The 14,836-nt window shown below is 42.5% G+C and overlaps 2 protein-coding genes across 2 annotated transcripts in view; one reads left to right on the plus strand and one right to left on the minus strand.

The window, feature by feature from the left end:
* The window catches only part of lsm7 (LSM7 homolog, U6 small nuclear RNA and mRNA degradation associated), a 284,833-nt gene that overhangs the window by 99,755 nt on the left and 170,242 nt on the right, over nucleotides 1-14,836 (minus strand). The window lies entirely within an intron of this gene.
* Nucleotides 1-14,836, plus strand: part of fbn3 (fibrillin 3) — an 87,222-nt gene that overhangs the window by 30,692 nt on the left and 41,694 nt on the right. The window contains exons 7-8 of the mRNA XM_033621699.2: nucleotides 9,644-9,841; nucleotides 14,518-14,643. Coding sequence (XP_033477590.2) covers nucleotides 9,644-9,841; nucleotides 14,518-14,643 — 324 coding nt within the window. The remainder of the gene's footprint in view (nucleotides 1-9,643; nucleotides 9,842-14,517; nucleotides 14,644-14,836) is intronic.

The raw sequence follows: 14,836 nt of genomic DNA on the forward strand, positions 1-14,836 counted from the left end.
CATTTCTTGCCTCAGATATTTTCAGAAACATATAAGCTATGAAATGAGAAATGAGATATCTATCATAGTGGCCAGGTCACACTTTCTCATTTTACAGATAAACAGTACACTAAAAGCTGTTTGTGAAAACATCTGAGGTGAGAAATAGGTAATGTAGAAACAGAATCTAAATTCACATTAAATCAGTGCAACCTAGTTTAACAGTTTGACTGCAGTTCACTGTCAGTTGATTGCGTGAGAGACTCCTCAGCTCTGATTGGTTGTTTTTGGTGTGCTGCGGTAGATTTTAGCAAATGACACTAGAGGCAGTAGGAAGAGAATGAGGGACATGATTTCTTTTCACAGATTATCTGTCTCATGTACGTCTTTCAGAATGCAGTGACAGATTCAGCAAATATGACACAAAGTGATTTTCAGAGAAGTTCCCAACTATAACTTTAAGTGTCTGAGCAACACCCCAATATGAGCCCCACTGCATTAGTGTGTGTTAATGTATGTTTTTCACATCATTTCACCTGCGTGCGCACTAAGAGGGAGTGGTGCTGATGTGTGTACGCACAGCCTTGGCTCATTAATCAGTCTCTGCTCCAGCTCAGCTCGGTCCAGTCTGTCTCAGTGGACCTAGACAGGCTCTGTGGTCAGTCCCGATCCCAGCCAGTGGCCCAGTCCAGAGCAAATAAACCGTTAATCGCAGAGGAGCAATTTTGCCCCCCCCCCCACCAGCAGGCGGTGACGTCAAGGGCATTCTGAGGTGCTGGAAGAGTAGGAAGCTGTGCTATTTCTGCTCTATTGACTCTGGATAAGAGTGGACAGAACATGGCTGGACATGATGGCTGCACTGGTGTATGGGTGGGGCTCAGGGGCAGGCACAGGTCACCCTGTGGAAAATATTTCCAATGACAATTTAGTTTGAGTCAGCCAGTTTGAAGCTGTGCTAAATTTGATTTACAGCAAGTCTATAAATTATATACTAATGCAGCATGACATTGCCCCTTAATGTAGACCCCATATGTGTGCTTTCCATATGCAGGAATTTCTGCTGCAAGACGCCCAGTGAACCCTATCAAGGCACAAAGGAGCAAATATCAAGCTAAGAACTGGTTGACAGTGTAAAATGCTGCAACACTGTTTCAATCCATGTCTGGAAATGTGTCTCCCTGGGCTGAGATAATGAGCCCTGTGCTCCTTCCAGATATTATGTATGATTATATGCTGCGAGTTAAATCATCATGTTATATATTAAGTGTAATTAGGAACGTCACATTTCACAAGCTGTTTTTAGTGTCTGCTTTTCATGGGGCACTAAATTTTGATGATCCGTCTCATAAACAAAGAGCGGAGGAAATTATTCACCAGTGCCCTGGCCCAATTTACAGGCTCTGGTTTGTTCAAATCGATACTTGAGTAGTCTCACGGGATGGCGATGAAGGCCGTCTTTGATCTGGCCTGATGAAAAATGGGCTGATTTACTCCTGCTGCAGTCAAGAGAGCACTACAAAGACTTCCCCCTCGCTGAATAAGTAACATGTCCCATGAGTGGTAGTTGTTGATGGAGCCTGGAGCCCACTTGCCCGACTGTGTTTTCGCCTGGCGGTGTCTGCGTTCAGTAGAGTCTGCGTTATTGTCCACTGTGGGACGGTATTGTGGCGGCGGGTTTCCCAAAACAGACAAAAATAGCAGCAGAAGTCGAGATGGATTTGACAGTACAATGGGTGAGAAACAGAAACAATAACAGAGGAACAACTTGATGCCACAAGATATGACGTCACAGTTCCAACAAGTGTGCGCAAAGTGTTAAAAATGACCGATAATTTTGATAATATATTTTTCCATGTGGTCATATGGGCTCTGTACACTATACACACAGCAGTTCACTACAAGCTTTCAGATCTTAGTAGATAGCTGAGGGCTTATCTTTCCCTTTTCCATTCTCCCACAGTTGCTACACCCTGTATGTGTGTGTATGTGTGTGTGTGTGTGTGTATTTGTGCTGTGTTAAACACTTAGTCACGTATGAGTGACTGCTTTTGGTGTGGATGAAAATGAAAGGAGCAGACTCCTTGAGGAAAGATAAGGCATAAAGGAAAAGAGTGATTTCAAGCTTGTTGATAATGGCGCTGATAAGACAAACAGAGACCGCTATGGTCGGCTTTAATGAGGATAAACCTCCAAAAAAACACACAGACACACGCACACACACAGACACATGCACACACAAACAAACAAGCCCACACATTTGAATCATTTATTTATATCCACATCAGCCGGGGACACACGGACACAAACAATGCGATGCAATCAGAAATTCCACAAGACCCGCCAGACATGTGCTCCGTCTGCACCATAGAAATAGAATGAGAGTAGAACAGGCATTCCCATTCAAGTCAACATAGCAGGATGGTCAGACTAGTGGGAATTTTTCTGTATATTGCAGCCGTTATAGTGGGCCAACTTTTAGATGAACTTCTATAAACAAACCGACTTGCAGCTAATCACAAACTCACTGAGGTTAGGTTTTGCAGTAACGACCAAATAAGGAATGGAGTAGTGTGAAGCATTGTCTCCCTAGAACAGTAACTTGTTGGAGTAATTTTGTGTTTTCCCCCGTGGATAAGTAAAGGAAATATTCTTATGCCAGTTTTCCTTATTAAAAAAAAAATACTAAAGTACACCTCTCTCCTTCACTGAAATAAGACCAGCTGTATTGCCTTGATAACTCAAAAGATGGCGCTATAGCTGCTACAGAGTCTCTTCTTTATGCCCCTTTGCGTTTTTAATTTGTGTGTGATTTTAGTTAACATGCCGGCACTACGGATTAAAAAGAGGTGTGACGGGTGTGACATGTAACACAACAACGTTGGCCTCTAGTGTGACATATAACATATGCAAAGGCAGCACTTTATTAACAGTAACAATGACATAACATGGCAATAACAATCATTTACCATCCCTGTTATATGGCAGCTGATCTCGTCCTCTGCTCAGAGGATTAGGAGATCCTGGACCTTATTGTTTTCCCGGTTCGTGGACATTTTCAGCCACTGCTCTTCTTTGAGTTAGCTGCAAACTGCAACCAGCTACTTTTCAAATCTCCTGGCAGTGGGTCACATGCAGAAGACATTCTTAAAACATCACACCTGTGCCACCCATGCATGTCTGTCCTGTTTATACAGACGTCATTTCTGCCCTGTTACTACCTCTGATGCTGGCTTGAAGGCGAGACCACTCTGTTCCCCTATTATGGGCTTGTATCTTTTATAAAAAAAACACAAGATGGCATAACACCATGACATTCCCGGCCTGAAGAGGCAGTGTAAAAGGGGCTATAGTTAGTCTCATTTGTTACTGAGTTAGTTATTTGATCGTTCCAACAATCGTCAACTCTGATTTGGTTGAAACAAATCCTCTATTAAGCTGTCCACTGAGCAGCTGCTCTCTTCTTAAGAGGCAGCTACAGCACATCATGTTTCAATAAACATGCAATTAATGGCACAAAAGAAACTGGGAAATTACAGTAACATTTTAAAAGTAACAGATTGCTTATTGAAAATGCAATTTAATGACAGTTGGTCAAAACGGAGTTCTCAAATTTTGTGCCCACGGCAAACAGCTCAGTGTCTGTTCTACTCTCATTCTGTTTCTATGGTCTGCACACACCAACTAGACATGAACGCATGAGACACACACACACACACACACACACACACACACACATGCACAGAGAATAATTAGAAAACGACTATTTTTCAACAGGTGAGTAACAGCATGACGTTTCGGCTGAGAGTAAATCTTCCAGCTGAATAAAGTCTAGAGAGGACATCCGGTTTAAAAACACATGCATGCTTACACACCCACCCACACTTGCACACACACTCACAGAGGAGGCACGTGTGTACACACACATATTTCTTCTCTTAATTTATTTGACCCTTTTGACCTCTTGTCATACGAAAGTATGTATAAAATGATAATAGCTTTGTTTCCATGTGATCAACTCATACTTCTAATAAGTCTCTTATCTTACCAGACCTCCTCTTCTGGGAGTTTTATAAATACTTCAGCAGTTATTAATGAGTCTGAAACAGGATTTTTCCTCTTCTCTCGTGCCATTTCTCCTCTCCTCTCTTTTTCTTCTAGCGCTCAGGTCAGTACCCCCGTCTCATCTCCCCGATCCCACAGCTGGATGGGGTTGATGGGAAAATGTTTTCCCAGAAGGGTTTGCGTTCCAGACAGGATTAACTATTTTCTCACCTCAGCCTTTACAGTATTTTATCTTCCTTTAATCCAACTTCCATCACCACAAAGAGGAACAGGCTTTGATGTGTGATCATGTTTTGTTCTGCAATATTAGGTTATTATGTGGTTGGCTTCACTACAAAAACATCATCTTAAACGAAGGGTCAGATCCCGTTAATGTGGTTGGATATGGCTGTCTGGCTAATCTATGTGAAGACTAATTTAGGTGAAAGGTTACAAGTACTTTAAACAAACTCGGGGCTGCGTTACAACTGGCAGTGACTCCTGGAAACTTTTATTAGAAGTGCTGATGTTTATGAAATGAAAGCATTATAAACTTGAAGGAATGAGATAATTCTATTAAATCCAACACAATGTGTCTCATTATCGAGGGAAATGGATTTTATTCACAGTGACGTATGCTGGTTATGAATGAAACCAGAGACGTCTGGACGAGGAAGAGGTTGCTAACAGTGGATTTAGGAGTGAGGGGTGGCTAGAAGAGGATCTGGTGAATGTTTTTGATCTATTGAGCAATTTGAACACTAATTAGGCAAAATTACTTCCCAATGTTGTCAGCGGGGCCGAGCCAGGATGTTGGATTGCTCCCTTGTCCTAACCTGCCCGAGTCCATGCTCGCACGTGTCCACTGACTTTGCATGCATGACATACAGATGTGCATACCACCACATGTAAATTTAAGGCTAACAAAAGCCTGTGTGCACACATTGATTGGGACGCTGAGAGAACGGCAGTATTTCTTCCCCGCTTGTTATTTTGTGCTTTTAAAGAAAAGCTGCATCGCTGCTTCAGTCTTTTGTTTGGCTCGACGCTGCAGCTTGGACAGATGCTGTATTTTCCTTTAAGCATGTGTATTTACACAGACATGTGTGTGTGGGAGAGAGAGAAGAGCTGGGCAGAGTTTAGAAAGCATGTGTATGCATATATGTTTAATTAAGTGCACATGTATACACTGCTGACCTTGGCTGCTGTGTGCGACTATCTAGTGTTGCTGGATGATCAGAGTGTGGGAGAGTCCAGTCTCCTCGAAGTCGAGACGCTGTTGATTTTTGCTCAAGATCAAAGGCTAAAGAATTTCTGTCTTTTGGTTTTCCTTTTTTTCTTCTTTACTGTCCATTTGAACTGTTTCCAGTGTTATTATTTAGTCCCGAAGCAACTAAAACCACTGACAACACATCAGTGAGTCCCATCATTGCACTGGCTGACATGTTCCTTCGTTCCTGAGAACATGACACTGTAGTTTACTTCTAGCCAGTCACACAATACACCATCCTGCAACTGTAAGTGCTCATTACAGGACCAAAGGTGCACGTTGCAGCTGAGAATAGTCCCCAAAAATGCACTATTTACTTCTGTCAGAGTAACAAGAACCAGGAACTATGGTTTCCAGCTGTGTTACGAAATTACCAAGCCTTTTTGAAATGAAAGCTATGTATTTGTGTGCATTTTTAAAGGTTTACGTCTTCAGTAAGAGCCAATGGGCTTGGGGAGCATCACAGACAGCGTAGTGAAGCTGAAAAGTATGGAGAGATGGACTTAGAGTATTGCTGGTTTGGGTCTCTTTATGGTCTTTGCTGACAAAAAGAAAAATACAGTGGTGGAAAAAAGTTTTCGGACACCCCATGCATTTGTGAAATATTGCATTAAGAACCACTCTTAGGTCTTCAAGTGCAATTTCTTTTAGTACAGTCACAGCCAAAATATTAAATAAATCCTAAAAAAGCCATTAAAAACTTAAAATTGATTGGTTCCATAAAAATACATAAGAAATTTTGAGTATTGGGTCATTTTGGTACCAGTGATGAAGGTCGTTCTTTTTATTAAAAGACACAATTTTTGTTGCCAAGCTTCGTGTCTACATAAAGCCAGCACATTTGAAAGTTCTTCAGACACAAAAATGGCTAAAACAAGGAACCTAACGCAGGAAACACGCCTGAAGATAAAGATTCTCAGCCAGGAAGGGTACAGCTGCCGCCAGATAGCCAGGAAGTGCAGATGCAGTCCTTCAGCAGTTAGATACACTCTGCAGAAATACAGACGAACCAACAGCTTGGAAGACAAACCAAGATCTGGGTGTCCAAGGGTTTCTTCAGCAAGAAATGACCGCATCCTGATCCGCATGTGCAGGCAAAACCGCCGACATGACATGACATCACAGGAGCTTCAGCAGCAGTGGTCAAACCAAACTGGTGTCCAGTGTTCCACCCGCACTGTACGTGGCCGACTTTTAGATCATGGCTTAAGGTCCTACAAGGCTATCAAGAAGCCCCTGATCAATGAGAGACAGAGGTTAGCCCGGCATCGTTGGGCCCAGGCACACAAGAATTGGACAGCCAGGAATTGGAAGAAGATTTTGTGGTCAGATGAGTCCAGTTTCCAGCTTTATCTTCCTCCTACTAATGTGAGGGTACGCAGAAGGCCAGGCGAAGCATTATCTCCAGCATGTACAGTACCTACTGTCAAGCATGGTGGAGGCAGTATCATGGTTTGGGGATGCATGAGTGCTGCTGGTGTTGGTCATCTCACTGTCTGTGATGGCACATTGAACTCTAAGTATTGTACCATTCTCGAAACCCACATGCTCCCTTCTGCGCGTGCACTGTTCCGTCGAGGTAAAAACTGGATGTTTCAACAAGATAATGCCCCTTGCCACACATCCAAGGCCAGTAGAACTTGGCTGCAGGAGCACAGTATCCAGGTCTTAGAGTGGCCAGCTCAATCCCCGGACATGAGCCCCATTGAAAATCTGTGGTGGATTATCAAAAGGTCTGTTTCAAAGCATAAACCAAAGAATTTAGAAGAATTAAAAGCAGTAATTCAAGAAGAATGGGACAAGATTACCCCTCAACAGTGTGAAAGGCTCGTGGGGAACATGCCAGCCAGGATTAGAGCTCTACTACGTGCCATTGGCAGGACTACTAAATATTAATTTGATGATGTGATGGTTTATTTATTTTTTGTTCAGTTTTGAACACATTCTCTGTTATTTGTTGACTTTGATACCGACAATGTTGAGAACTGACATATTGAAACTGTCAAGAATTTAGTTTTGTTAGTTTTTCTTGTAAACAATAAACAAAAAAATATAATTTGTATTTGTTTGTATCTGTCTAATGCAGCCACACCTTTTGAAACACAAAAAAGATTTTTCCACAAATATTTCATGATAATATTTGAGATTGTGTAAAATTTTAAGGGTGTCTGAAAACTTTTTTCCACCACTGTATAAACTAATGGCAGCCTTATTCTTTGAGGATATACAAGATTTTCCTCACAAACAATGTAGTGATTCCTCTCAGTCATCACTTACGACCCACGAAAAGTGTGTGGTGGTGTATTTTTCCGCAGAGACTCTGACCTCTGCCTGTATTTTCTTATTTTCTGGGCTCAGTGTTCTTCCAAAGCACTCAGGTGAGGTTGGGGCTTTATAAAAAGGTCGCAACCAGGTGCCAGAACGTAATAAGCAGGCATCCAAGAGACACAGCGCCAAAAAAACCCAAATATAATGAGGTGAAATGCCAACTGAGAGTAAATATGGGGTTGGCTTTTACTTTTACTTTCTCTGGCGAGTGTGTTTACAACTGACAATCCTGCGGAGTATACCTTCAAGCTTAGTGTAGTGTTAAAGGAAAGGTAAAGGAGTGTTTGGCTTCTTGGTGTTCAGATGTGTATGCAGATCACTCTTGTATTATATCTCAGATATATAGCTCGCCTCTTCTCTGTGCCTACCAGGCCACATGTAGATAGAAGATCAAATAGCGGCTGATAGTCAAGGAGAGAGCAGAAGACAGACAGACAGGAAGACCTAAAGCGGGCAAAGAGAAATAAATACAGATGGAGTAGAGGGAGAACTGGCGTGAGCCCCAACCTGCACTCTGCATGCTCAGTTTGACCTACTTTACTTTCCTCCCTCCTTCTCTTTTTTTTTCTTCCCCTTTCTTCATGCGTCTCCTACTCTTTGCCCCCATTCTCTGTGATCCCCTTTCATGTAGCACAAGGAACCAATAAGTCTGAAGAAGGACTCCCACCAGACACCACCGCTGATTCCTATCTCTCCATGTCATTCTGTCCTTCAGAGCCGAGCACGCCGCTGTCTTTCTCCACATCTCACTGTCACAGCCTTGGCCGGCCAACCATGCAGTTTGTCTTTCATCTCCTCTGTGACAATCTAACAATCTACTGTTTTTAATGAAGGCTATATTAAGATTGGCGCCACTGTGGAGAACTTAATAAGGGTTTCTCCCACAAAGAAGCCGTCATTAGGCAACATGTGATTGGAAAGATGAACGTCGTATTGCTGACATAGTTTCAGCATGAGGTCATTGTGCCTGAATTGTGAAGTGCGTTTAATGGGATGGTGCCATGGTGTCACTGGCAAACAGCATTGACAACAAGGTGATCACTGAAGACACTTTGTTCCCATCAACATCTGTTTGAATGACCTTTTGTATTTGCTTATCTTCACCAGTGTTACCAACCTTTCCCGAAAAGATAGGCTCTGTGATTTCAACACATCTGTCTGACTTCCATGAGATATTTGTGTTATTGGCAACATATGTGTGTTTGGACACACACAAGTGCATTGTCCTGAAGATGACATACAGATGTGTTAAAATGCAGCGTTCATTTTTAGCGTGAATGATTGTCACGGGGTGATTGTTACCGGCAACCACATTGCCATTAGCTGCTTGTACTGGAAACAGAAACCACTACTGTTCAGCCCTCCACCAACTCCTAGTTAAAATACTGGAATGCGCTTCAGTGCGTCAGTGCAACGGGTTACCTTATTATCACAGAGACTAAATACATAGCAGTCATTCAAATCCTATTGGTGAATTCCTGTGGAAAGAAACAATCTGGATGTGTTTTGCAGTTTAATCTAAGCAGGTTTAATAAGAAAAATGCCTGAAATCACGTGCTCTGACGTGAGGCTCTATGTTGCTACCGACTCTCATATTGTTCTTCTTAAGTGCTGGTAAAAACCGCTACTTGTAAATGCTCCTCTTTGAGAGACGATTGTTGATCCAAAGACTAAACACTTGAAACAATTAAACTGTGGGGACGTGTTTGAAGGTTCAGTGAGTCATCTCTGTAAAATCATCCTCTAATGCTGTGCCAGATTTTTTCCACATCCATTCCTCTGTTTGTTGTTGCAGTAGAATTAACAGAGAAAGAAGGCGGGTAAAAGATCACTGACTCAGTTAGATATTACAGGAAATATGCCTTCCCCGTAAAGGAGAAAATCCTCAACTCTATACTTAATCTGGTTTCATTTAATGGCGCACCAGATGTGTTCGAGGAAATGAATCAGTGTTTTATCATCTAATCAATCAAATGTTAAATCAGTTACTAACTAACAAAGCATCCGTGCCTGTTTCCTCCGCAGACTACAGGACTGGGCCGTGTTTCACCCAGGTGAACAACCAGATGTGCCAAGGCCAGCTCAGTGGAATCGTCTGCACCAAAACCCTCTGCTGCGCCACCATTGGTCGAGCGTGGGGCCACCCCTGTGAGCAGTGCCCCGCCCAGCCACACCCCTGCAGGCGAGGCTTCATCCCCAACATCCGAACCGGAGCCTGCCAAGGTCAGATCGGAGCACATACAGTCGCATACATCTCTCTCATTCTTGTACACAGACACCTGGCAGATCTTTTCAGCAATGTTGACGGAGGATTCCCGCAACACACAATTGCCACGATAAACAGTGCAACCAGTACTTAATCCATCATTATCTCAGCTGGAATTCCTGCCCACAACATCCGTGAGGTAGTGTTAACAACAGCAAGGATGTTTACATGTACACAGGTACTGTACATGTAGGTCAGAGACGAGCATGTAGTTTCCTGTTAAGGTCTAAGCAGAAGCATCTCCATATCCTTGAGTAGTCCACGAAAGCTGTAAACACTGAACAGCTATGGGTGTTATTTATTTAGGTGTCAGTGTCTCAGTGACTGAGCAGGTCCCAGCTGTCACATCAGTCTTTCTTCAAGGCAAAATGGGAACATGTCCTCACCTTGCTTAAACTGCTGTGGTGCATTCACAGTGCATTCTGTCACTGATTGATATCAGAGTGATAGCAGGATATAAATATGCATGTATTAGGAAAGCAAAGATACTTACAGTGTTAATTTAAACACTTTCTCACTCACAAAAACACTTAGGGTCCTTCTCCAGACATATTTGAAAGCAGTGATTCCCAACTGGTCCAGCCACGGGGTCCAGATTTCTCCTTAGTGATTTGTTCAAGGTCCACATGGTTCAGTGTATTCAGCGTCATACTTGCGTTTGGCCATATCACTGAGCTAGTTTGCTGTCTCTGTCATATAGCTTTCCATTAGCCACTCACTAGCTATGTTTCCATCCAAAAGTGATTCGAATCATTGGGAAATGCGCATTAAAAGAAATATGAATCCTGTGTGTTTCCATTAAATGTACGGACTTTGGTGAAAACTACGAACTCGCGTGAGTTTTCCGCAGAACCAGAAACAAAACAAGTCTTGCATTCTTCTTCTTCTACGTTTTCTGGTGGTTGGCAACCAGCTTGTAAATGCATTAACGCCTTCCCGACCTGTAGTGTGGATATCACCATGGAGAGAGGTGCGCTACGTCAGACTTAATTCGAACATAAGTGTTTCCATCTCCCATTTTGCGAATCAGCATTTTTTTGAATCAACCAAAACCCGGCTAAAGCGAGCGTATTTTAGTTTGTGCGAATCAGGATTTTAATTTAAATTTTGGTGTTTCCATCATAATTTTCCGATGCGATACTTCTAGATGCGCATCTAGACAGGCTGATGGAAACATGGCTACTCTACAGTAGGGAATGGCACTGCAAAGTAAAAGCTGTGTGCCGGAAATTCATTGTACTTCAAAATAAAGTGTGTTTTTTACAAACTTGACACGTTCGCGAGTCACTTGAGGTCCATTCAGAATAGACCCAGGACCCAACAGTTGGGAACCACTGTTTTAAAGTATGTAAAAATACTTATATTGATGCTACTGTTTTGTTTAACGTGGTCTTCCCACATAAAAAGTTTCAACTAAAAACTTTGAAAAGGGGTAGGAAGCAGATCCACTGTTCCTCCCTCATTGAGAAATTTTTGATCTGGTCCCCGCCCAGCTAGGTTGACCAGTGAAAGAGCAGTGCGTTAACATTAGAGAAAACATTGAGGAGATTCAGCCATCCATGTTTGAGCCTCAGTCAGACCCAGACTCAGATAAGGAGTCTGTTGTGCACCAAAAGTGGTGACTAGCAGACGTATGAGAATGTAAGTGTAGTTAGCATCTTTTGGTTTGTTAATGCTCTTTGTTAGTTGTAGGCTAACTGGCAGTGACACACAGCGTTAATGGTTGTGAGTCATACAATATTATCTGCCATGATGGGGTTTTTGGTAGATAGTGGATGGAAGCTCCAGGATCTGGTTGACATTCAAAAACGGTCTCAGGTTTTTTGCAGCTGTTGTGTTTAAATGTCCTCCCCCTTAGATATATGTTTCCCGAATCAGGCAGCGATTAGCTTTTGTTTTAGTGATGTACCTAATCTATATTGCAACATTAGAGTTTCAGATTTTAGGGAAATGCTCAGACATCGCCCCCTTCAGTAGAGGAATGTGAAAACACCTCTCTAGTGACAAACGTTGCACAGATACAAGTCAGTATAAACAAGGTCAGACATTTTGGAGGACATGATAATTTTGAGTTGAAGATTAACCATAACGGATTTAGTACATACATAACAGAATTAAACAGCTCTTGCTAAATGGATCCAAAAAAGTGCAATATAGAGTTTATAAGCGAGAACCTGAACAAAATATGAACTGAGATTCACCTTCTTCCATCAACATTCCTGTTGCTGGTGTCCCAAAACCCCCTCAGACCAGACCAGCGTCTCTGCATGCCTCTAATAACCTGTGGCCCTCACCAGACTAAGCAATAAGACTGCATCAATATATGACACATGTGGAGGTCGTGTCCCCTGTTAAATGAGCCCAGCCAGGCTCTTTGTTGCCTCAGTCCAGCTCCTCTCACATGGACACACCCAGCACCACCCTGGGCAGATTGTGATGGTTGATGTCTAGCTGAAGCCGTCACAGGGGGAGACTGTGTTTTTGGTACTGGTGCTCATAGCACCTGGCCGCACTTCAACAGTATCACAGCTAAGGACGTTGAGTTCATGTATTTATGCTAGGAAGTCGAGGATTATAGTAAACTCAAGTGTTGTTTACATTTACAATAGAAAGCAACGTATGTTGTAAAGAGGTTTCAGGCATCTGAATTGCGGCCCACATCTCCCACTCATCCAGCGATTTAAATCATGACTGAAGGGAAACAAAATGGACATTCCATCTATTTATCAGGCTAATATGTTGAGCAATCTGTCTCTGTTTTTGTGCAGGCACAAAGCTAGCTGTGCTATTTATTTTTGCCAGGAGCAACTACATATTTGCACCAAACCCCACGTGTGCAGAACTGGGTGGAGTAGGCTAGCTGTGTTTATGCAGATCAAGTGGTACAATCCAATGCCGGGTCTTATTTTGGCATGAAATTGCGCAAGCCAGTAATTTTCATGGCTCTAGTTACAGCAAAGGCGAAGACACAAACCTGTCAAAAATCTCATTTACCTTCTCATTAACTGTCTCTAAATACTTATTTGGGGCCCTGTATAGTATACATGTGTGCTTTGTCCAAGGAAAACATGTTAATTGAGTTAAATGGCCAATGTATCAGATTCCAATGTAATGTCTATAATCTTTGCAACATGCAAAAGAGCGTTGAGTGCTTTTTAAAAAGTTTTACAAGTTCTGTTTATTCTCAACTTTTTTCGGAGCCATGAAAGAGGCAATTAGGTATAATAGCTATTGGCTGGAATACCGTATGTACCAACAATTATTGATGTACTAGCGCTTGGCACATGGAAAGACATGTGTTAAACATTTCAACAGGATATAACGCAGCCTTCCATAAGATATAGTAATACCACAATCCACCCAGCTATATGTATGAGTCCGTATGCATTATTTATGAGGGTGATTCAAAAAGGTAACACATCTGGGATCAGTAACTGGTTTGTATTTAGCTCCACAACTTCCTCTCTTTTTGACGTGGCTGCCAGGCTGCTCATGTGTTAGAGGTATGCCAGTGTGAGATGATCACTCATCTGTGTGTGACTCACATGCCTCCTCTCTCATTCTCTTTTTCACTGTCTGTACTTCTCTCTCTGAATCTCTATTTTTGTCTTTTCTCCCCTTTCTCTCTCTCTCTTTTTTTTTGCTCCTTCTTTCTCTCTCTCTCACACACACACACACACACACACACACACCAAAGACACCTAATCGGCAGAAAGCCTAGAGCAACGTCTCTCTGGCAGCAGTACAAAGCGCACCTGACCATGAATCCAAATGTAAGGATTGCACTTCAGGCTCCACATCAGGATGTTGGCTGATAGATTCTTTCTTTCTCTCTCAGCCTTTTGGCAGAGAGAGTTTCTCAGCACTAGCCCATATTTTCAGCCTTTCTCAATAAAGAAGCAGAGATTGAATGTATTCAGATGATTAGAAACAGGCTGTTTGTATATATGTGTGTGTGTGTGTGTGTGTGTGTGTGTGTGTGTGTGTGGTTGTATGTGCAATATGTACACATATTTTAATAGTATAGCTGCACATTTACAATACTTGGCTGCTGTGTTGTGACTGGCAAAGAGGTGAATATAAACCCACTGTGTGTGTACAGTTTGTGTGTGTGTGTGTGTGTGTGTGTGTGTGTGTGTGTGTCCCAGGGTAGACAGGATCAGAGGTATCCACAGTTTCTTACAGGAACCCGCCCTCTGACATAGTCTATGCCCAATACTGGGGAAAGTGACTCACATTGAATGCTGGGAAAAACTTACATTTAAAAAGCCATTTCCTGTTCAAACAAGAGCTGGAGTGGGTCTTTCTGGAAGTGGTCTTACACATCACAGCCGGCGCCAAGTTACCACTCGCTTTTACCTCATCCCCTTTGCAAAGATGTAGAACAGAAGAATGAAGAACAGTGTTTCGGCAACAGAAAGTGTGCCGGACACATGCTCTAAAACGTGCTTTGGACCATAGTTAACTAATATAAACATAGCGTTTTTTGTAAAATTCACATTGTTTGAAGTCCTATTTTTGTTGTCTTGGTGTATTAAAAACATACTGTAGGATGCTCCATCTCTTGAATCATGCTTTGCAAACACTACTGATTATTCTTACAAAAGTCTGTTTCTTTCTGTTCTTCTCTTAGATGTGGACGAGTGCCAGGCAGTGCCAGGCCTTTGCTCCGGAGGTAACTGCATCAACACTGTGGGATCCTATGAGTGTAAATGTCCCGCTGGCCACCGTCAGAGTGAAACCACCCACAAATGTGAAGGTGAGTCTGATCTTAAAAAAAAGATGTATTAGAGTAGTGGGTTTAAAGAAGCTTTATGTGACTTTCAGAGTGTATCTATGATTCTGAGTTTGAGCTGGGAGTGTCTGCACACGGCTCTCAACATGGAGGTGGCTGAACCGGTACCGGTGCTAACAATGCAAACAGTGCTGACAGAGCTCATGGTGTTAAGGAG

Source organism: Epinephelus lanceolatus, chromosome 6, assembly GCF_041903045.1.
Source record: "Epinephelus lanceolatus isolate andai-2023 chromosome 6, ASM4190304v1, whole genome shotgun sequence".
NCBI lineage: Eukaryota > Metazoa > Chordata > Actinopteri > Perciformes > Serranidae > Epinephelus > Epinephelus lanceolatus.